The 24637-nt window shown below is 40.7% G+C and overlaps 3 protein-coding genes across 3 annotated transcripts; 1 reads left to right on the forward strand and 2 right to left on the reverse strand.

Moving 5' to 3' along the window:
* Positions 1-2804: 2804 nt before the first annotated feature.
* Positions 2805-7322, forward strand: cnga2b (cyclic nucleotide gated channel subunit alpha 2b). Its single transcript, XM_084564529.1, has 6 exons — positions 2805-3108; positions 3236-3343; positions 3730-3906; positions 4269-4376; positions 4511-4617; positions 5704-7322. Exons 1-6 carry the CDS (start codon positions 3017-3019, stop codon positions 7185-7187), a joined length of 2076 nt encoding a protein of 691 aa, XP_084420655.1. The 5' UTR covers positions 2805-3016; the 3' UTR covers positions 7188-7322.
* A 2868-nt stretch (positions 7323-10190) lies between these two features.
* Positions 10191-15047, reverse strand: rraga (Ras-related GTP binding A). Its single transcript, XM_084565581.1, has 10 exons — positions 13950-15047; positions 13515-13634; positions 13241-13340; positions 13069-13135; positions 12744-12966; positions 11305-11400; positions 11099-11221; positions 10916-11007; positions 10701-10816; positions 10191-10612 (listed from the first exon to the last, which is right to left on the reverse strand). The coding sequence occupies exons 2-10, from the start codon at positions 13539-13541 to the stop codon at positions 10509-10511; spliced, it is 948 nt and encodes a 315-aa protein (XP_084421707.1). The 5' UTR covers positions 13542-13634; positions 13950-15047; the 3' UTR covers positions 10191-10508.
* A 3567-nt stretch (positions 15048-18614) lies between these two features.
* Positions 18615-22721, reverse strand: chmp1b (charged multivesicular body protein 1B). The gene is made up of 8 exons (XM_084564542.1): positions 22542-22721; positions 20509-20606; positions 20278-20424; positions 20106-20174; positions 19915-20022; positions 19783-19826; positions 19539-19611; positions 18615-19324 (listed from the first exon to the last, which is right to left on the reverse strand). The coding sequence occupies exons 1-8, from the start codon at positions 22555-22557 to the stop codon at positions 19280-19282; spliced, it is 600 nt and encodes a 199-aa protein (XP_084420668.1). The 5' UTR covers positions 22558-22721; the 3' UTR covers positions 18615-19279.
* Between the last annotated feature and the right edge of the window lie 1916 nt (positions 22722-24637).

Below are 24637 nucleotides of genomic sequence, written 5' to 3' on the forward strand. Positions count from 1 at the left end.
ACAAATAAATGTAGATGAACTCATAAGACCCCACTCTGGATCAAAAAGCTACAGAAATAGTAGTAAGCAGTCCAATATTAGTAAGAAGTTCATCACATCTATCTATGAGAGCTGAGAACAACCTGAAGGAATAAAACTACATTAACTTTTTCAGCATCACCTTTACGATCTGATCGTTACGCTTCATTTTTCCTTTTACTACTTCCCCTTCCTCTTATCACAGATTCTGTTACTGCCCTACTTTTATGTTCTTCCTTCTTTGTCATCATAAAACTATGCACGTGCTTTTAAAAGTACCTCTTAAAATAAATGACTGTTTTTCCACTGCTTCGTTAAATGGATTTGAAGTGACAAAAGGTAATATTATGCTGGATTTTGATTTGTGTTTTAACATTCTGCTTCTCCACAATTACAAGAGGCCTCTGTCAACCCATTTCATCGGTTGTTGTCTGTTTTCTCTTGATAACTGGCAAGATTTTCTTCACAGCTCATCAACGATCTTGTCGTCCAACAGGGGACGGCAGTGGCAGATTGTACTTTACTGTTCACTGGTCTGAATCTCAGTCAGATGTAAAGTCCTCTCCAGCTTTTCAAGCTCCTGATTAAAGCCGCCAGGCTTCTCTGTCATCCGTCTCCTGTGGCCTTTGTCATCTGGGCTTTCAAGCTCCATTTGCATCAGAGAGTATGTCTGAGTGGTGGATGTTTGGATTTAGAAAGATGGCTTCAAATTACTTCCCCTGTTGATGGCTATCTACTAGAGGAGCTTAAACAGAAAACAGTCTCAGATCTAAACTGGAAATCTTGAACAAAATGATCATTAAAACCACAGTGAAAGAATTATAATGTACTGCATAGCCTAATGCTGCACTTAACATGAAGCCAATGGTGGTGGAAATCACATCCAGATCCTACAACTAATACACAGCATGAATCTGCTTTTTCTCTAGTCCAACATTAAAATCCAACATTAAAAAAAAGTACACAAGTATTATCAGAAGAATATACTTAAAATAAAAGAAGAATGTGTGATTACTGAGTCACAACATCACTAGAAGAGGATTATTAATGTGGTAGAAAGAGAAACACTCAGTTTCTCTGTAATCTTTGATATTTACTGAAACATTTGATGCAGGTGAACCCAAGTGCAGACAACAGGGAAGAGGAAGTGGTTAACTGCTTTTATTTACTCAACACGGATCGAGGCAGAGGGTCATAGCTGAGGGTCCGAGGGTCTGAGTCTGAGGGTGGAGCTGGTGGCTGAGTTGAGCACAGCAGGGGGAAAATGCTGAGGAGGGCCAGGCAGACAGAGGTCCAGGAAGCTGAGAGCTGAGCTGCTGAGGGAATTTAATGAGGGTGGAGATGCACAAACGTAGGGGAGAGGCATCCTAGTGACGGCCGAGTGGAGCACTTGATGCTTGTGAGGTACTGGCCAGGTTTTCACCACATCTGTTTCCACTTGTGTTATCAGGCACGCACAAGAAAAAGAAAGGGAGGGTGTCTGTGGGCAAGGAGGCAGTGGAGGTAAAAGCAGACAAAAGGTGACATTAATACATAAACTGACCTATTTCTGTTACTGAAATGGCTCCTAACTCAGACATCCCCCATGCAATCCAGGTAGACATACTAGCCAAAAGGGTTGGAAACCACTAGTCTTATATATTTGTTTTATTATGATATGGGGCCTGACAATGTGTTGAAAATCAGTCATCAATCTACCATCTGATGATGACAAATGTCAAGGAGAGTAAGTAAGTCATTATATCAGGCCAAGAAAAAACATAACATCAAAACATCTAAACATGATTTGCATAGAACAACCTGTTGAACTGCCTCCGCTCTGTTTATCACTACTCTCCGGAGTAAGAGGTTTTCCCCAGGAGACTCCTTCTCAGTCCAAAGCCGGCATCTGGGCTCTTAAGCATTCGAAGATTTGCCCCACTTACCACCTCCCATCCTGCGTACCTGCCTCCTGCAGGCGCTCAGTCCATCTGAAGATGAGGTAGACCGCACGTACGAGGAGAACACTTTTCAGAGGGAGGCTGCAACATCGGGACTCGTGGCTGCGAGTGTTTTTGTAGGAGGCTTTGGAGGCACTTTGGCTCTCATAACATCCAGTGAGCGGGCGCTGAGGATGGATTGGCCGGGAGAGTCCTGCCCTAGGTGCGCCTGTGTGAAGTCACCTTAAAGATTTTGTTGGAGAGACTTGAGGAAACTAAAGGTAGGAATAAAGACTGAATTACTTTTCCATTCTTTTTTTTTATTAATAAATTGACATGTATATATGTTGCTATTAAACAAAACTAAAAGTTATGGTACAGGATGTTTTAAATAAGTTAAATGTATATTATTTGCAACTGCAGGGAAGAAGTTTAATATCTGGAGAGTTGTATCTTTTCACATGAAACGGTTTATGGGTGAATTCTAGGTTTGTTGGAGCCAGCAGCCACCGTGTAGTTACGACACATCCATGCCACACTTTGCTCTCACTCAGCACGCCGGTTTCCTAAGTGATGTGACTCCTGAGGGAGGGCAGCTGATTTGCTCACCGAGCCGCAGAGCTTGGGGCCGTGGGTGTGTGTGTGTGTTTTCGTTAATGATCCACCAATTAGTCACACAGTGGTAACAGTCGCCTAAACACCTCGTCAACCGTCTGCGCTGCAGGGTGGAAGAGTGCCGCCGGCCCTCGTGCTTCTGCTGGGGAGTGGGATTCATGTGAACTGCAAATGAGTGTTTTAAACGCTTAAACATCGTGCGAACTTCCCCGAGTTGGTTCAGTCACCGCAGCAACCGACTGCTGTGTGATGGGCCGGTTGAGGGACTGTGGCAGACAGTCCCAGTCGTCCCCCATGTCCCCTGACTATAATCAGTCATACGCACCATAAACACTTTCCTCTCTAGAAACAGTGTCACTGCAGGAGGTGTACAGGAAAACACGTCTAACATAATCACAACATGGGCTAAAGCACTGCAAATGGGGTCTTAACATTAGTGTTTGCCCACACAGTCAGATCTGAAGATGACGGGCCAGGTGGCACCCTCACCCCACAACCTGTCAGTGAAGACCACCTTGGAGGAGGAGATAGAGAGGGCCGAGAGTATCCTCAGCAGGTGACAAGAAACTTCTTTATTCTTCTCAGTTTTGTGTTTTTTTTTTTTTTGTTTGTTTTTTATTTAAGAGTAGCTTTGTGGATGAAACTGTATGATAATTCAGTGGGTTTTCTCCCTTTCCTCCCAGGGTGCCATCTGTCTGCGATGACACATGCTCAGAGCTGCAAAGAGTCGCGGCGCTCGACCTTCATGGAGGAAATTCAAGAAATTCTTTTCGGAACGGAGCTGTCTCAAGGTAAAAACCGTGACGACGAAGCTGTGGCACATCAGCCTCATTCAGAGAGAAACTGACCGGAGATGCTGAAACATTATTGTGTGGCTCCGTTTACACATTTTTGTAGCAAAGGTAGTTTGGATTTTTGTGTTGGTCACTTGAAAACACTTCACGTAATAGAAGAATGAAAACCAGAAGAAAAAATGGCAATATTCTTATTCTGATCATCTCTGATGGGGTGTAATAATTCATTGATTTGGAGCTTTGTCAAGACTTTCCAGTAATTAAATGTAGAAAATCAAATATTCAGTGATTTTCAGTCTTCACTGAATCTACGCTGAATCACTTCTTATGACATTATGTGACTCTGAGGCTCTAAAACCATTTTACCGGTCCTTGTGTGTCAGACTGGTGAACCTGGTGGTGAGACTGAGAGAATGGGCACACAGGAGTCTGATGGAGGAGGAGGAGCGTCCAGACTCCTTCCTGGAGCGCTTTCGTGGCCCCGAGCTGAGAATGGCCCCCAGTCGCATCAGCAACACGCAACCGGACGCCAATGGCAACAATGCCAAAGGGATTTTCAAGTATGACTGGCTGCCACCCTGAACCATTACCGTGCACTTTGAATCCAGTAATAGGACTAATATTATGGAGCATTACATAAAGGCTTCATTTAATCCTTAGAATGTATCATTAGGTTACAAATACACCCAGAGACTAATCTTTTTTTTTTATTATTCATTCTGATACTGTATACTATGAGGTGTTTTTTGCTTTGTTATATAAAGGAAAAACATCTTAAAGACTAAAAAGTTACCTTAGAGATGACACACACGCTAAGTTTTCATTTATATCTTTTGTTTTTTGTTTTTCTGCCTCTTTGCCACAAAGTCTACCAACTGTTTTGGTTTTGAGGGTTTTCTTTGCACTGTCCTGATGCTTGCAGGAAAGGGTGGAATTTGTTCGTGGTGTCCCCATCCGACAACGCATACTACCGCTGGTTATTTGTCATCGCCACGGCAGTGCTCTACAACTGGTTCCTGGTTGTTGCAAGGTAATAACACCACACTCTAGCCGTTATCTACTGAGACTCTGCAGCCTCCAGGGATGGCCGGTGGATGTAGTGAGCAGGTGTTTTGCTGGCCCCTTAGACAGTAGAACTAAATCATTCTGCTTTTTACATTGCAGGGCATGCTTTGACAAGTTGCAGGTGGAAAATTACATCTGCTGGCTGGTGTTGGACTACCTCTCTGACACTGTGTACATAATGGACACTTGCGTCCGACTTCGCACAGGTAACCTATTTCGAAAGATTTTCATTTTCAGATTAGTTTGATGGCATATGTTATTGTTTGTGGAAACAAATGGTACAGTTAATGACCCTTTCAGGCCTCCATCAACTGATTCAATGCGCCTGCAACACAGTGTGATACCATTCTAAGTTTATACCTTGATGTGATATATTGTTTGTCTGTGAAGTTTCTCAGTCATCCACTTCACAAACTTCCCTTATAAAAACAGGTCCAACTCCTTTTGTGCTTCACTAAATGGTCCTGAAGGTGCAGTGTGTAGGATTTAGTGGTGTCTAGTGGTGATGTGTTTACAGCCCTGTAAAATAAAGATGAACTGTGATGTCACCCATAGTTGCCCTGATTAGTGTGAGTGGTGCCAGGCGTTGTAATCTTAGCTAGTTCAAAAATGGGGAGAGGACAAGCATGAGGTGAGCTGAGGCCTAGGCACAAACCAGTCACTCAAAGTGGCCAGGGCAATCGTTATGCATCATTTTAGGAAGTCTGTCTGTTGTTTGGCACTGGGCATGTAGCACACAGTAAAAATAGGTTCAAGAAAACAATGGCTGAAGGCAACAGGGAGTGGTCTTTACAAAATGCTTGGCGTTCAAGTGGTATCATCAGCCAGAAGTTGTGAGCAAGCTAACCTCTAGATAACACGTAATGTTAAGATTTGGACTTAACCTTTTCCTTGGTCACATTACAAAATTACTAAGACAATTCCATTACAATACATTAATTTACCATCTACCGCCAGCTTTTCAAGTGTCGGCTCATCCAAGCAGCTTCTTTAGTTCTAAAAGACTGGTGAAACTGGTGGTAAGACTGAGGGAATGGGCACGCAGGACTGGTAGGACTGGTGGGGAGTTGTTGCTCTTGTTTCAGCTTTTTTTGGATATACCATGACCTGGATGACAGTCTCTCAATATTCTGTACTATATGCAAAAACCTTCACATTGACTGCTGGTATAAAAACTTTGATTAGTTCAACTTCAGTTGATCTTTATCTCACCACGTGAACTAATCTGAGATCAAACAGAGACCTGAGACCAAAGCTTAGCTGAATTTGAACTCTCTTTAAAATTCTTTCAGGGTTCCTGGAGCAAGGTTTGCTGGTGAAGGACCACGCCAAGCTGAGAGACAGCTACGTCCGAACATTGCAGTTTAAGCTTGACGTGGTGTCCATCCTCCCCACTGACCTGGCCTACATCTCCACCGGCATCCACACACCACAGCTCAGATTCAACCGCCTGCTGCGCTTCCCGCGCATGTTTGAATTCTTTGACCGCACAGAGACACGCACCAACTACCCCAACATCTTCCGCATCTGCAACTTGGTGCTTTACATCCTGGTTATCATTCACTGGAACGCCTGCATCTACTATGCTATATCTAAGTCGTTGGGATTTGGCTCGGACACTTGGGTGTTCCCGAACACTTCCAAACCCGAGTTTTCCACCTTGACGCGGAGTTATGTCTACTGTCTGTACTGGTCGACTCTTACTCTCACCACCATTGGAGAGATGCCTGCGCCTGTGCGTGACGAAGAGTACCTGTTCGTTGTCTTTGACTTTCTTGTTGGAGTGCTGATCTTTGCCACAATTGTGGGAAACGTTGGCTCTATGATTGCCAACATGAACGCCACCCGTGCCGAGTTTCAAGCTAGAATTGATGCCATCAAACACTACATGCATTTTCGCAAAGTCAGCAGAGAACTGGAGACACGTGTCATTAAATGGTTTGACTATCTCTGGACCAACAAGAAAGCAGTGGACGAGCAGGAGGTACTAAAGAATTTGCCAAACAAACTGCGGGCTGAGATTGCGATCAATGTTCACCTGGAGACCCTGAAGAAAGTGCGCATTTTTCAAGACTGTGAGGCAGGACTGCTGGTTGAGCTTGTGCTCAAGCTATGCCCTCAGGTCTACAGTCCAGGTGACTACATCTGCAGAAAAGGGGACATTGGTAAGGAGATGTATATCATTAAAGAGGGGAAGCTGGCTGTGGTGGCTGATGATGGGGTCACACAGTACGCTCTCCTCACCGCCGGCAGCTGCTTTGGAGAAATCAGCATTTTGAATATAAAAGGTAGCAAAATGGGAAACCGTCGGACAGCGAACATTCGCAGCTTGGGTTACTCTGACCTCTTCTGCCTCTCTAAGGATGACTTAATGGAGGCAGTGACCGAGTATCCGGATGCTAAGACTGTGCTAGAGGAGAGGGGCCGGGAGATCCTGATGAAGGAGGGTCTTCTGGATGAGAACGCAGAGAGCGGCGGTCTCCAGAAGGAGGACACCGATGAGAAGGTGGAGAGGCTGGAGTCCTCTCTGGACACCCTTCAGACTCGTTTCGCCCGTCTGCTCAACGAATACAAACACACTCAGCAACGGCTGAAGCAGCGCATCACTCTGCTGGAGCGGCAGCTGAATCAAACGGACTGTGGCGCAGAGGCCAGTGACGACATGGACGCAGGTGCAGAGGTGACCAATGAAAGTGAATCTGGGCCTGCTGGACAGACAGATGGTTTGGGAAATGTGCAAACGGAGGACAAAAAGAGCCCAATATCAAAACATTAACCGTCTCACCAAGGACACTTTAGTTCTGTATCTCATTCAATACATCGACTCATTAAAAGTATAGAAACCTTATGACACCTTTCCACGTGGCGTAAAGGGATGTCTGCATGTCAATAAACACGAAAAAGTGCACAACACTGCTATGACCTTGCAGTCTTTAAGTTCTTCGCTACGCCAAAACCAGTGTGTTGGATGTGAGGCTAAATCAAGGCATGGACAGCAACAATAAAATAATCTAGAGCACATTAAAAACTAGTAATTAACTTAGGGCTGGGCTCAGGGTAAGAGAACTCTTTCAGAATAAAAGGACCTGAGAGCGTCTGAGCAACAGCTTTTGGGTCATCTGCAAACATCTTGTGTCTGCTTGCATCAGCGTAGGGACTCAGTTCTCTCGACATGTCATATATTGTGCCCTCTGGCTCTGTACACCTCGTCTCTCACTCCTCCTCCTGGGAATAAGAACTCCAAGGAGAGATGGTTGAAGGTGATTTGTTCACATACACAAACACACTTATTTTCCAGTGTCCTCATTTTCCAGGTTCCAGAAAGTGGAAGTGAAGCATTTACTTTTCTCCGCTTCAGCTTTTGTGGAACATTTAATAAGAGTCTTTCTGTAAAACTGACTTTTAGATTTGGTGAAGTGACACACTCAGAATTTCCAGCATGTATTTTCCAGTTCTAAACGAGCTGGGTTTTCTACAGTTTTCACATGCTATAAAACTTTTCAGTCTTGCATTAAATTTTTGCCAGCAGCTTCCTGCACCGAGTTACTCCCATTTATTTTATGCAAACTCACTCCCTGAGGAAAAGGGTCTGGGGATTTTCCAGTTATTTAGCCTTTGCATTCCAGGATACAAGTCAGCCACATGAGCAGTGATGATAAGCGCAGCTGGAACAATGCCTCGGCAGCAGAGCTGGCTACAATAAAGAGGAGGTAATGGGTGCATATCCCCTGCAGCCCCTGAAGGAGTGGGTGGTATCAAGTACCATGAACAAATCTCCAGTTACCTGCCCAGGCTGCAGGAATAACTACACTTTCTCTCTGTTGTATCACAGCAGCCTCAGACACCAAACTTGAGTTGTGAGCAGCACATGCATATCACAACATTATTAATGACATATATAGCCTAAATAACTTGAGATCTACTTCTCTTTTGAATTTAATCATGCAAGAATGCTAGAATGGCACCACAATTTAGTCTGCCTGCATGTGCACATTTTATTTTTGAATATACACCCATCAGCCATAAGATTAAAGCCACTGAAACGTCTGGTAGATATAGTGGACTGCAAGTGAAAAGCATCTACAGCGGACAAGTTAGCATCAGACCTGGACCACAAAGCAACAGAAGAAGAAGATGGTCTGGTTTGATAAGCCACGTTGGCAAGTGCATGAGCACTGCTTACCTGAGGAAGACATGGATGCACTATGGGAAGAAGTCAAAGCAGCGGAAGCAGTGTTATGCTTCGGGCAATGTTCTTGTGGGAGACCTCGGGTCCTAACATTAACAAGTGTTGTTGCAGACCATGTATATCCTTTCATGGAAACAGTATTCCCTGATGGCAGTGGCCTCAATCAGCACAATAACGCACCCTGCCAGAAAGCAAAAATTGTTTAGGAATTAAGTTCAACGAGTACAAGCTGTTGACTGGGCCTCCAAATTCTGAGCAACTCTGGAATGTGCTGGACACAAACAAGTTCAATACATGGAGGCCCCACCTCGCAACTCGCAGGACCTTAAAAGATCTGCTGCTCATGTCTTGGTGTCAGATGCTTTTAGGCAGGTGGTCATAAATTAGATGTAAATCAGAAGCAAAAGCGAACAGATGGCCCTTTGTGATTTTGATGTAATAGCACCACTAACTTGTATTAATGAAATGTTATTAATATTAATCAAATTAGTTTGTATGTACTTCACAGCTATAGCTGAACTTAAAGCTAAATAAAATCAGCTCTCCACCATAACATAACAAAAGCACACTGTTTCACAGGTAATCCAGGGTGATATGTATCAGAATTTTTAAATATCGGATTCAACAAATATACATGTACAGTATACAATGTTCCAGATTTCATTTTGATAATTATTGCTGAATATTTTCTGAACCAGCAGTAAAGACCAGTATATTGTCAAATCAACCAAATCAAAGCTCAGCAAGTAGCTTTGAAAGTTTTCAACCAAATCACACAATCTCCCTTAGCGCATGGAGCTAGCTGCCACAGAGATGGCTCTGTTGACATGTGAGCCACAGTTATTTAATCTCCACCATTCTAAAACTGGATCATTTGCATTGGTTTGTAAGTAAATATGGCAGGGTCGTTGTTGGCTCCCACCACACAGAAACATGGACCTACGCATTACACCTTATGAAGGAACAGCTTGTTCTCAACTGTCCTGCAAGCTCCCTTTTCTATTTTAATGCTTAGAGATATCTAAATTATCATGGCATTTTAAATGAAATGTCTGATAAGGTACTAAATGGGCACACTATTTTTACATTCGTCCGTGCACAGATCAAAACTGTCAAAACAAGTGAAAGTGTGTAGTTTGGACAGTGTCAAGTTAAATCTGATCAAGCCACACGCACACACAGTTTTGAGTTACACTCTTAAAACCCCTACAGACGTTTTAAATCATGATTAACTGTAATCCTTTTTGAAGACAGGTTTTCTAATTTGAGAATTCAAATGCTACCATGCAGCTGTTTGTCATGTCAGCTCCACAGAAATGAAGTGACTGAGCTGTGCTGGTAACATGCCTCCCAACTGCCCGTTCACGGCTGTCATCTTTTCCAACAGGTGCACCATGTGTCATGTGAACAGGACAACTGGCGCCGAGTGTCGAGTGAGCCCTTACGCGAGGAGTGAAAACAAGGACTAACAAGAAGCTTTTAAAGGAAATGAATTTGAGCCACTGCGCTTATCTGTTCGTAACATCTGCCTTTTTATGCCACGTCAGGGTGAAAAGGAAGAAAAACACTTCACATGTTTTTTTTTTTTAATATAACTATATTGTTTGTAACAGCTTACAAACCACATTTGAGAATCAAACAGTATCTTCTGCTCGTCATCGAAGTAAACCTTTTTCTTAAATGTGTAAAGTTAGGACAAATATTGAAACAGACTGTATCGCTCATCAAGATACTTATAATCACTGTAGAAATTAGACCAAAAGAAAATATGATTTCTCCTGTAATAACTGTGATTGAAGGTGAAGATACAGAGGAAACGGTGCACGGCGGAGCTGGGGTACCGCAACATGCCGGTCTGCGGTCTATGTACTGATTGGCTGAGAGAATACGCTGGGACACATGCGTGGGCTAGCGCATCCGCATGTGCAGGCTGTGCTTGGGTCCATCCACCCGCTCCAACTTCTCAAAGTGTTTCCTAGCATTACGGATATTGATGAGAGTGGCTGCAGATGCTGGGGAAAAGAGACATGGATTATTAATGCGCTGATTTGTTTTCTGCTGCAGTACGTCTGCTGCAGACATGTTGTCTTTAATACTTACGAATGGAGGGGTCAGACATGATGACCATGACATATGTGTTGGAGGTGAAGACGTCAATGAAGGCCGCAAAGTTGGAGTTCCTCACTTCCATGCTCTGGAAAGAGGCTGCGAGTTTACTGGAATAAAAAAAAAAAGAAGAAACAAATGAACATAATGGGAATTTATCAGATGCCATGAGGAAAGATGAAAGTGGTGTTTGTGCAGAGTGAACTCACCTACAGCTGAGTTTGAACTGTTTGATAATGTTACTGATCTTCTCAAACCTGTGAGCATCACGCTGCTCTTTGCACTGATAGTGTGAGATGACCTAAATTTATAAAACAAAAACAACAAAACATGACTTTCAGTTCTAGATCAGGACTTCCAGCTGCCGTAACAGAGGATGCAGTCGCTCTTACCAGGAAGGTGGCTCTCTCAAACAGAAGCACTTCGTCTGCCTCTATGATCTGTGCAAAATTTCTCAGGTTCGTCTCCAGCTGCTGGACGTTTGGGATGAGCTGGTACACAATGCTGGACCAGGCCTGGGGAGACATTTCAAAATATTTCTTACCAATTCAACTTTAGCAGTTTATCGTTTAAAGCTACGACAAGTCAGGTTCACAACCTTATACAGGGTTTCGTCCCAAATAGATGTCCTGAAGCATGTGCAAGCCAAAGGCCTGGACAGTCTCTTCAGGTCTTCTTCACGCTCCTTAAAGATCTGGAAATGCAGAGAAGACAAGTCCAATGAACAGAGGTCATGAAGCTTTTTGTACTTTAATGTATTTCAGTTTTATTTTATGAAAGTGTTATTCAACTTATGTTTCGCTGACAAACTGTTGTCTTCTTGAAAATGAACTAATTCCTTTGCATGTGTTTTATTTTTTTGGTGCAGGTACTATTTAGCTCTACTTGCCTTTAGAGTTGGGCAATAAGTTTATTATAATCCAATAACTACCACATTAACAGGTTTTGCTTGTGTCTATTCATAAAAATCTTTGCTGCTAAGGGTTTTGTTTTAATTTAATGTATGACTTTGTGTCCTTGACAGCAGGTAAAATAATTATTATTTTTTTTAAATCACCATGTAATCTTCTTTGAGGCAAAATGTTTGTGAAACACATTTTTAGTTCATAGTGGAATGATTGTGTGAGGATGTTTGCATGTAACAAATGTTTAGTTTTGTTTGCCTTCAAGATAAAATATCATAAAGGTGGGGTTTAATTAATAGTACGTACACCGTCCATAGATTTTTTGGTTCTCAAAAAGTTTGCTTTTAAAACCAGAAATGAAAAAAAAATGGAAATGGAAAATAAAGAAACCTTTCTTTCATTCTGTAGTTTAAAATGAAAAAGAGAAGGTTGATAAGAGTCTTTATTTTCTTTCTACTAACGTGATTTAAAAATAAAAAAATGCAACCAGTTAAAAATAAAATGTCAGCTGTGTTTTCCTTCAATGAAACAGGAAGTTGTACAGCGCCCTCACAGTCATGGATCATCACAACAGCCTGGGGAATGCTCAGCACAAAAGTTTCTGATGTTTCTTTTCTTTATATTCAAAAGACAAACATTCATAAGATATGTGAGATAAATATATACTATACTAATATTAGTATACTATATACTAAAGTATTATGTACTTTGTGTCATAAGATCTAAAACTATATCTGAATATTGTTCCGAAGTCATGTCCATGCTGTTTTGACCAACAGACATGCTTTTCACTGGCTGCTATAAACAACTTCTTCTTCGTCTTCACCTACAAAAACTTCTGGTTGTATATGAATCAAATAAAGGCTGTTTTCTCGCTTAGTTCTCTTTTTTTAAATCTTTTCATATACATATAAAATGTAAATTTACTTGTTTAGCATTATTTTGTTTTTGCCTTTTAAACTGAAAATCAACACTTACTTATTTTTTTATTTAAGGGTCTAAAAGCAAACTTAAATTACTGAAAAGTACATGTACGGTACACACTCTAGCTGCACACAAGAGAAAACAATTATGTGTCAGTGAGAGCAGGACAGCAGTACCAATAATGTGTGTAATGTGACTTAAAGCTCACCAAATCTCTCTGGTCTTCCTGCACCAGGTCCATTTTGTGAACGAGACAGAACACTTTGGCATCGGGGGAGTTCTGCAGGATGGCTTCCAGACATGACTGGTAGTAGTGCATGTCTTTCTCCAGCTCACGACTCTCAACATCAAACACATATATAAGAACTTCTACATTTCTGAAGATGTTGTCCCTCTGGCTGGTGAAGTAGTTCTCCATGAACGTGTCCTGTCTGGTGTGTCAAAAAGTACAGAGTAGTATTTAATGATGGGGAATTACAGTGGATTGTCAAAGCTGGTACAAACGTGGGAAATAATTTACAAATGTGCTTTACCCTCCACAGTCCCACAGGTTTAGAACCAGATTGCCAAGAAAACGTACATGGGAGTGTTCCACGTCAACTACATCAAACAAAAGAATGATTATTTTTCAGAAATGAGATTAAGAGAAACTCCCAGCATTGAAAATATATATTCATATAGGACCATTCTTTAATGGGATCTTACTTGTGGCTCCCAGACGACGTGTGTCTCGAGCTATGTAGTTGGCAAAGATGATTGATCTCATACTGGTCTTTCCAGACCCACTTTTCCCCATCAGTAGCACCTGAAAACATATAGTATCACTTGAGCTGAGAAAAAAAAGTGATGCATTTCTATGCTGGGCGTAGTTACTGTTTCCAGTCTGTTAAGTTAAATGAAAAATAACTGAAGTTCCAAATCCATGTACCTTAACACTGTTGTGATGCTACATAGAGTGAGTGATTAGTCCCTGCTTTACCTTTTTCTTCATTGCTGTGCTTGACATCCCCCTCGGCAGACACAATGGTGAGTATTTCTCTGAGCTGCAGGTCAGATGACTTCAGTCTGCGTCTGCAGCAACTCTCCTCTTCCTCTCCTGCTGCGGAGCAAACACAAATAATCTCACCTAGCTGGTAACTGAGATCTACTGAAACAGAAACCTAATATATAAACACATTTTAAAGCTTTAAATATGACAAAATTACAGGCATTTGGCCAATTATTAACTTATTACACACAAAGGACTATATATATATACCGTTAACTAAGTTAACTCTTTTCTCTGTTGCGGATAAACACTAACGCTAATGCTAACACAGCTAGCACGAATGACAGTCAATATAAAAAGGTTAGCTTAGCCAAACGAAACAGCTAGCTAGATACGTTAAAATTCAGTTACGTATCGTCTACTTACCCCGAAGGTGTAGAACGGTTACTTATTTTCAAGTAACTTTAGACTACAGTTTTCATTTGTCTTTAAGAACACAGCTGTATACATTACTTGGTAAAGCAAGCAGTGAAGTCAGAGGATCAGCTGCTTCCTGTTTACGCCAAAAGTCACATGATGAGTGGCTCAACTTTCACCCCGAGTTTTGTCTGACAGGTAGCTTTTGCTTGATGACCTGGTTGTTTTCACGCCTAAGGACACGTTTGATTGTTTATTCATATTAGGCTCGGGTTGATAGAAATAGAGTTAACGTTTAGGGCAGTGGATAAGTACAAGAACTGCAACCTTGTAATGCTATTTTTGTGCAGGAACTGAAATGCCTGACAGTCAAACGCAGAGATAAACACACAGTCTTAATCGTGTTAAAAACATTGGTTGCACGTCAAAAATAGTTTTATGCCACATACTATTAAATTAAATTACGAAATTGCATTAGACATTACAAATACATGTATAGTGATATCGAACTAGGGGTGGACTATGTATTTACAAGGTATTATTTAAGGCTGGTGAATTAATTGTAATCGCAATGAATTGTTTAGTTAAAGTATTGTATTTCAAAATGTAATGGCACTGGAACAATTTATTAACGACTTCATGTAACTCATTATTAAACGTGAAAAAAATCTAATCGAAACATCAAATTTCTAATTTTGTGTCTCTTTATACAAAACTCGTGTACTTCATTCTACCTACTGTTTCATATTTTTGATTTATTTTGAAAGGTTGTACAGGAAGTACTATTTTGGTTGGATCAATCGTGTAATTTCGACCAAAACAATTACCAGAACAATTGTTTTTTGATTATCACCCCAAATACGTACTTAATAATAATTCCCATGTACAAAAGTACCGTTTTTATGGTTGATATCAATGAACACTGATTAATGTGACCTTGCAGTTCCACACTGTGACCACTAGGGAGCAGTAAACGGTGGAGATTTTTGTCAACATATTAATAAATGCATGCCGTCATGACCGATGAAAAACTTTCAAAATAAAACAAATTCAGATTCAGATATAATGTATCAACACAGGTATCAATACAATTGGAATTGTGCATTAATGTTAGTGCCACTTCAAGTATCTGTTTATCAGTGTATTTCACACCGAAGATTACTGAGCTAAAAGAACAAAAAATATTTAATGTAATTTTGTATTCTGCTTCTTATTTTCCAATTGCTCAAACAGTTGATCAGTTTTTTTTCTTGTTTATTTATCTGACAAACTCTAAATCCCAATGTAATATATACAAAAACAGATAAATAACAAATACTAAATAAATACTAAGGTGTCCAATTTCTAATGTGTTATCCTACACAATTTAAATATTGGTGCTGTTGGAGGTAATGTAGGCTACTGCACTAAATGAGTCAGACTTTTTTCTTATTACATTAGGATATGGCCTGATGGCAGTGTAAGATCTGCAAGTTTGTGTCTACAACAAAAGAGAATCTTTTAAAGCAGGGGTGCCAAGACCGGCCAGCCAGAGGATCTATACTGGTCCGCTTGCATGAATTTGCAAAGTGCAAAATGGTCAGGGGCTTTGGTGTTCCAGTGCACTGAAACACAAGCGTCCTGCTGACCAGAAGTCTGCAAAGTGTGTAAAAAAGCCCCATAAAGCAGAAATAAACTACCTGCCCCCTTACCCTGCAGGAGAGAATAATGAAAGTCAAGAGGATTTACATGCTCACTGAAGTAAAGAAAAGGGACAATGACAAAGTTTTAAAAGAAAAAATTCTTCTGTAACCGCTTGTCTTGTGAAGGGTCTCGGGGGTTGCTAGAGTGTATCCCAGCTGTCATCAGATTCTGGACAGGTTTCCAGTCCATCGTAGGCCTCACATTATGTGGCCCAGAGGTCTAATTTGATATGTGGGCCGAATACTACACTCCACAAGTGGCCCACATCTGTCTGCCAGAGTGAAGACATGGCGAAGTGAAGACACATTCCGTATGCCAGTGCCGACTGAACGCCACCTGTGCCGGCTTCAAGTCAGATCTGGGCCAAATGTCTCTGCTATGTGGAATTGCACCTAAGCCATGGATGTGGGGGGGATGTGAACCTGTGACCCCAAGCCGCATCCTTAACCACTATACCACAGCTACCCCCAAATTAAAAATTTTCAACCAATGTATAGGCCTATGTGTGTGTATAACCAATCGAAAAACTTGTACCTTATACCCAGGGCTCTCAAGTTATGAACTTAGCTTGGAGATTTTCTTTTTGTTTGTTTTTTGACGGGTGCGACGGTGAAGTGTGTTTGAAGATAAATTGAAAATAAATTTATTTTTCAATATGACAAATAAACTAATGCTTCTGTTTATTCAGTTTAGTCTCGGTCTTGAACTTGGTCTCGCCCCTCCTCGGTCTTGGTCTTGACTCGGTCTCGCCCCCTCAAAGTCTTGGTCTTGTCTGGATCTTGGTGCTCTGGTCTTGGTCTTGACTCGGTCTCGGGTTAGGTGGTAAATGGTAAATGGCCTTGCTTTTATATAGCGCTTTTCTACCTATTGGTACTCAAAGCGCTTTACAGTCATAGACACATCTACCCATTCGCCCACACAAGCACACACACATTCACACACCAGTGCCACGCACTGGGAGCAACTGGGGGTTCAGTGTCTTGCTCAAGGACACTTCGGCATGTGGCACATTCCGGGGATCGAACCGCTAATCCTCTGGTTCTTGGACAACCCGCTCTACCTACTGAGCCACAGCCGCCCCTTTCTTGACTACAACACTTTATGTTAAAGTGCCGATTGCCGGCGAATCTTGTGATGGTGGGGTTGAAAATAGAGTCCAACTTTCTATTAATAACTGTGAAAAATAATGATTTTATGATATAGTTATAGTTAGGGTGGCAGGTTTCTTATAACAATCACACACAATCATCCCACCTAATTACTTTAGGTATTTCCGCATATGTACGGTTAAGCAGTTACTTTTTATCTGCTCCACTGAAAAATGGAAATCCATATTTATTGTAATTTTACAGACCACATGTTTTCACCATATAAAATCATGTCTGTAAAAAATGATGAGAACAAAGATAGATTATTCTGCATAATGTTAGGCAGGTGTGAATAAGCACAGAACATGGGCACAGGCATATAACACTGACATTGGATTTTTGATGGTTGAAAATTCTTCAATTATCATAAATAATAAAGGTAAAGTTGGGTACGACGAGTATAGTGGGAAATAATGAAATAAAACAAGCCAAATGAAGGTGAAAGCATGGTGTACCTGAAGAGTACAGGACTAACTAGCATGACTGTCACCTCAGAAGGATTACATGCATTAGATTCTTGTCAGTAGGGTAACAGTTGATTCAACTACCCCTCTCTAACTTAGTCAGTAGCATACAACAGGAAACCAGTGAAAGTGTTATGGTGGCTGCTGGTCTTGTATAGTTTTTTCTTTGGGCCCTGCCACTTAACTGCCACTTTATCCATCCTTTTAACCAATAATCAGTCTTGCTTGCTTTATTCATCACCTGTTGTACACAAATGATGTAGTCTTGTTTGTATCATATATATATATATATATATAAGGTAATCAAAGTGTCTTTGAGTACCTTGAAAAGCGCTTTTAAATAAAATGTATTATTATTATTATTATATATATATACTGCATGTATGCTTTAACCAGACATACACTGCTTGCTCCTGCTTCCGTCTCTTGCAGTCAAGAAAGATAGATGAGTCAGAGAAAGATGTGATCGATCAAATGTTGAAACTTATTGTTATAGGAACAAAAATAATGAAAAATGTTGCATGTTTAAATTAATAGGTTTCTACCATTTAATCATTGCTAATATTTATTGTGAGGATTCATTAACAACAATATGATATAACAACACTAACGTGAGCAGACAGCCTCATCACACATATTAGTCGTTATTATTATTAAAGGTGAACTGTGTGACTATGTTATTCTGTACGTTTGTATCAAAGGTAGCCCTTAGTATTACTCTGTACCCTTAAAGTAGCTCTCAGTTTCAAAAAGGTTGATGACCCCTGATGTACATGCTCCATCACCTAGGTTACCTTTATGATAACCTACACACTAAATGTCTTGAGATTTCTCTGGATCAACATTTGGGGCCTCTTCCAAGCACTGCTATCTTAAGTCCATCGTGTTGGATTCCTTCTGCCTGCAGTACATCAGAATATTCAAAGGGTATTTCAAGGAAGATTGTCCTCCAGAAGCATATTATACCAACACAACAGAGCAGCTAATTTAGACCACTTGTCTGGAAAGCAAATGAGAGACTTCACTGGCATGACGCAGGAATCCTCATTTAGAAATCAAACACAAAAGCAAGGAGACTCTTCACCCACACCTGAAATACTAGACGTCATCTTTTAATTACAGTTCATATTTATATCATGGCCCTACACGTTGCTTATTTGCACCAAATTCCTATATTGCTTGGTTATTGGATGCACTTTTAGTCTCAGTTGGTATTCTTGTTTTACAGAAGACCTGCAGTAGTTAGACGGTATGTATTTCCTTTAAATATTGGTACCTTGATAATGTTGATCAACCCTTCAACTCTGACATAGGTCAATACTTCAGCACAAAAAATGTTGGAACATTAAGTTAATGCATTTAACAAAGAGGCAGAGAGATACAAGTATTATAAAATTTTATTGTTTACTTACATTTTAAACTTCAGCCCCCTCCCATATAATCAGATCAAAATTCTGAAGATGGCCAGACAAAACACACAGGCTAATCGTCCTGGATCTTCAAACATATCAATCAAATTAAATACAATAAATGAACACAAGAACTCACCAATAAAGGGGCAAGGGTTTTCCCACTCTGATAGCAAGAAGAGAAAAATGCATATATGTTGTCTGCAATCATGCAGGTATGAACAAAAACCTGAATTCTATCCACAAGCATATGAAATCAGCCTATTAACACAAGATAATAGTGGGCACGCTCCATTCAGTTTCTTCAAGGAGTTCTTAAGTAGATATACAAGATCTTTATTTATTGGTAAATATATATATATTCAAGAAATACATATATTTTCCACTACCAGCAAAGTTTAGAAAAAGTTGTCAAAGAAATCATTCTAATCGCTGTAATGTTATTACGTACACAGAACCAACAGGGGCAGTGACCTGTGGGAAACAAACAGTAATACTGTAGCTCCTCCACAGACACATGAGATGTAAAAAGGAGAAAAGACAGGATGTAAATAAAAGGTGTATGGAGTAATATTCCGGTAGTGTACGGGCGTTTAGAGCTCAGCTTTCCAGTGTCAGTCCACTGCTGTCGTTCTTTACATTTGATCTCTGAGTTTGGCGAGCCTCTGAGACAGTTCATCCTTTGGACAAGAAAGAGAGCAATGAGGAGGAGTGAGGAAGATGAAGATGAGAAATGTTACAGTCTTAGTTTGATGCACACATCTTAAATTCAATTGTTATTGTTGCATTTCTAAAATCTTTTCTACTCATTCTAAGCGAGAAAGACTTAATCTATGTTATAACGAGTGATCAGGTGTGTAGTGGCAACAAAGATGGCGTTAAAAGTGAGTGTACCTGTTCTGCAGAAGCCACGCTGGTACCCACTGATCCTGTCTGTCCCTGAGGGAGCTCCATGTTCAGGTCCAACCTAAGCATGACGCACACCACATTTAATACATACACATTCAAATTAAATAATTGAAAAGAATGAAAGCTCTTTGCTTTAATAACATTATTTTAAAAAAAACACTATTTACAGTATCTACACATTATTTAATTTAATTAAGGAGAAAGCTGGAAAACAAAATGTCAAAGTTACCCTGCTTCATCAGCCATTTCATGCAGCAACGACTCCACTTGATTCTGAAACACACATTACACATTATTAGGTTAACACTGAAAGTCTTCCAGACAACATGAAAGAATACACGAGTGAAAAAGACAGGGGTACCTGTGGTGTTGTGAGAGTTGTTGTGCTGCTCATGGTGTCCTCCATCTGGGCGGTCTGAACGTCCAGAGTTTCAAACTGGTGTTCAAATTTATCCATGAGAGACGAAATCTGGAAAAAAAGGACATATTGTTTTATTACATTGTTCTTACTAAAAAACAGATTATTATCAGTTCACATGTAAGGCCCTCTACCTTTTCCAGGTTCATACTCTTCAGGGTAGCATCCATGCCTTTCACCACTCCAGCCATAGATTTTGTGACCTGTGAAATAAAAACACCACATCACTAAAACGCCAACAAACAAGCTTTGTCTTGTCTTCAGCCTCCGACTTATATTTTGGACAGGCGGCAGAATGATTCATACCTGGTTCATTGTGACTGCAGTCTGGACCCTTGCTGCCACTGCATCTACCCGAGCGCTCATCCTAAGGAAATTCACAGACTGGTTCTTCTGTCTGATTGCGTTCTCTGCGTGGATCCTTGCTACCTCCATGTTTCCCTTCTGGACGGCCTGAAGATGACATAAAAACAGAGAGGTTCAGTAAAATCTTCAACAGCCAACAGCAGTCTGGAAACTCCTAGAAGAGATACTCACCTTCTTGACTTTAGCCTTCTCTACTTTTTCCTCTTTGTCACATTTCTTGGAGTTTCTTTGCAGTTCTTTGGCAGCGAACTTCAGGTTGAAGAGATTTTCTGGGATTTGAAGTTAAAGACAAAACGATACCAACCAGCAAACGTGACTGCTTTTGTTACTCAGGTGCTTTAAGTGAGAGTTGCAAGAGTAACGGCAGTGGGAAGTCACAACATTTAAGTTATAAACAAATATGTATGTAAATCACTGCTTCTAATTTGTCACTTCAAATCCTGTTAAAGTGTATTTCATCAAGGCTACACCACTCAATCAAAAACTATGTGTACTATTTAGTTATAAGTTTGCAAATCTTAATGAATTAATTTACATTATGTTGTCTTGACAACCTACAAGTTAAGCGCATGTCAGTGGTGCAATATAAGCAGACATATCTGAGGTGCACTGATCCAGACTGGTTTTGCAATCGCTGTTAACTACGTCCATGTCTGCTATCAGTTACATGACAGCAATCCTTGACCTCACATTAAAATCATTTCATATATTTATAAGATTTTTATTTAGGAATAAATAGGGAAATTATATCAGACATGTACCTTGAGTTTACGTATAGGATTTTCAGCAAATTTGCAATTAAATAAATTATACTTGGCCATTTAAGGGCTCCCCGAGAGTCCAGGGCTCCAGAATAGCTTCTTTGCTAAGTTAGAAATCCAGCATTGGGTGTATGTTCCTACTTCCTTACTTAAACAGGTTTAAAGTAGGCCCAGTACAATAGATCCACCCGACCAATGACTTATATTTGCTTGTTACAAATGTATCTGCATGGTATACATGCATACATTCATTAGGTACACTAGTGAAACTAATATAACAGTCCTGCACTAAATCCCCATTCAGTTCGGTTATAATGTCCCGTTTTATGTTGAAACAGCGTCTGAAAGGTGTGGTATGGTCCTGTTAAACTGGACTGAATTACACGCTGAAGAGTTTCTGCTATTGAGCCTAGCCCACTGACTAAAACGGGGTTGCCAAAATAATAGAACCGTGTCAAAATTCAATAGTACTACAGACCACAGCCTTCAAAATGAAAACACAGTTAAACCGGCTTTCTCAGTTACAAACAATGAACGCCATAACCTTCATTAATATCAGATTTAGTGCAGGCAAGTGGCAAGTGAGTGCATGGCAGCTGTAAAAAACAAAACAAGAAATGTCAAGAGAGAAATGTTGTACTTTAGAAACAATGTCACCAATACATAGTTTGTCCACAAGAGAGCACTAACAAGTTGATTTCCCACCTAACATCAAGTAGCCTGTTTACCATTCATCTTAGTAACAGTTCTTCAAAAACTCAAATCAGATGGATCAATATCAACATTATGAAAAACTCTGCGAGGCAATACATAATTACTGGATTATTTTACCTGACAAATACTAATTTAAGTAAGGACCTAACTGTACAATCTGGATTTACTTCAGTTTACATTTTAAATGACAGACGTTTGTTTTGCTATTTAAAACAGATTTAGTTGGTTTTAAATAGTATCACCGTCAAGTCTTTAATTAACAGCTATTCCACATATATGTTATGTAACAGGTACCTTTACAGTTTATATTATTTTGCCTATGTCAGTGTAGTTCCTGTAAACTAAACGAAGTACATGTTATTACCATAGCCGGACATCCTGAACACTTCACTTTGATTAGCTTAATACTTGGAGTATGAGCTAACCCACTTACTTATGGTTCAACAGGGAGTCTGTTGTTGTAATACCAGACGTTAGCTTCCAAGGCCTTTAGCCCTGTTCTGTCAAGTTTTGCGACGCCTACATCAATTAGGACATGTTGAGGTTATTTACTAAGGTTGTACATATGTCTTTTGTCGATATCAGGCCCATTAACAACGCTTTAGAGGTCTGACACACATAAATCTTGTCAGTCTCGTCATAAAGTATCGTGTTATAGTCGCTCCTTTAGCCCCAGTGTTGACGTTACACCACACTCCCTTTCTCCTCTCCCCTCTTATAAAAGGATACTTTCCATGCTCGGCATCTTGACGCGGCTCTTCTGGAATCCAACAAATACACGAAACGAATCCTTTCAAAACGGCCCACCAAAAACGAGGCAAATAAAACCAAACTCGTCGGTAAAACTTCCGCCGTTTGGGTTTCGGTCTCCGTCTCTTCCGCACTTCCTGGTGTCTTACCAAAATATCAACGACGTCACCGTCACGTGGTGACGGTATTCCATTCACACGTCACGAGGGAGCTGCCCCCTCCTCCTCCCAAAATGTGAATGAAAAGAAGAAAAAAATAACCGTTAACATTAAAATACGACACTTTTAATGCTGCTGTGGGGACGCACTGGTTTAATAACACGGTTAACGAGGGAACGCAAGCTGAATAAAGTGAATGAGGCGTTCCACTGGCGGTGTAGTGGGCGGCGAAAGCGGTTGATTGATGATTAGATTTACGGTGTGGATCACGGCGGGGAGAGAGGATGACTCACTCCGTCTGATGTGATGTTCACCCCGCAACAGCTCGGCAGTGCGGTGGCACGCCGGTAGTTGAGCCTGACATCTCGGGTTGGCTCCACCAATAGAAGCCAAAGTTTACCAAACTGTTAGCAAGCGTTTGGATGCCCGTGAGATGCGCTGTTAGTTTCAAACTTGAGTGGCTGTCACTTGGTAGTTGGAGAGACACGGAGCGTCGTGATTTACCGTAAATTTCGTGACGCCTGATTGCCATGGAAACAGTGCTCCTGCGCTGAGCGGAAACTGTCCGCGATAACTTCAGCATCAACCTTTCCGACGGGGTCGGACATAACCCTCATTGTTTGTTTTTCTGTTGCCTGCTCTGGCTTTACTTTCTGCTGCAAAATCACCACAAACAGGTGAGTTTTTAAATTGTATTATTATAGCTCATGCTGGCAAAGCGATATTCTGCGTTTTCCTTCTATATATTGTTCCCTCTCATCTAAAATGTGGAATAAACTTAGACTGGCTGTCAACTTGTGGACTGCAACTGTCATAAATGTACTAGGAAACAGATGCCAGTCACGTTTTTAACCTGAGTACAGAGAACAGCATGTAATTGTTGTAGTGTAACATCAAGGAGCAAAAGTGGCCTCTGTAAAATGTTGGAGATTAAAGTGCTTAAAAAATGTATGTTTCCACATCACGATTATCTGTATGCTCAGTTATATAGTCTGAAATATGTTACAATCCACTTACCATTAAATATTTTATGAGTCAGGGCCTAAAGCCACCTCCAAGTGGTGCATTTTGTGCCGTTTTTTTGCGCACAGGGAAATAATCCAGGAGGGCCAAGGAGTGATGCTTTCGTTCAGTGGCTGTATGACTCATATAGTCTTATCTATAAAGAAGCCAAGTGGCAGAGGAGCAGTCCTGCTGCAGGACCGTGCTGATGTAACCCATGAGATTCACTAGAGGCTGCTGTGGGTCGTGCTTCCCCTGTGCCCCCCAAGTTGCTGCCACTGACTGGCTGCATTTGCGCCGATGACCGCCAAATACTAACACACACTTGGTGATGCAGAGGGCTGTTGACATGCTGTGAACTCAACAGATGATGCTGGTTGCAGAGCATTACCTATAACCAGGGCAGGTCAAAATAATAATAAAAATAAATAAAATAAAATAAGAGAGTTTGCTGTTTTTATTGACATAAAACATATATTTAAAAGTATCCAGCAAGCTTAATTCACAATGACAGCCCTGTGTTTTCTTCTTTCTTTATGCAAGCTGTATAACCAATGTTAAATGAAAGGGGAAAAAATATCTAAAAAGGCTTCTTTAGAATAATATATAATGTACATTACATTTACATTTAATTTAAAGTCTGATGTCCAGAGCATTTTCACATTATCAGGCCTCAGGAAACTGCAGTGATTCACTATACCTTTAGCTCAAACCTTAAATTTCATGCACCACTGACTTGATTTTGATTCTGTTTGGAGAAAATATTTGCTGGTTGTGTCATGGAGCTGCAGGATAAGCCCAGCGCATGCACAGAAGCAGCACAAGCAGCACCGTCAGTGGTAAAACTGTAATAATAGGCATCATTTTCCTATTTATACACTGTTTGTGTGCACTTAAACGTTTTCAGTACAAGGT

The sequence above is a fragment of the Chelon labrosus genome, assembly GCF_963514085.1.
Source record: "Chelon labrosus genome assembly, chromosome: 17".
Taxonomy (NCBI): domain Eukaryota; kingdom Metazoa; phylum Chordata; class Actinopteri; order Mugiliformes; family Mugilidae; genus Chelon; species Chelon labrosus.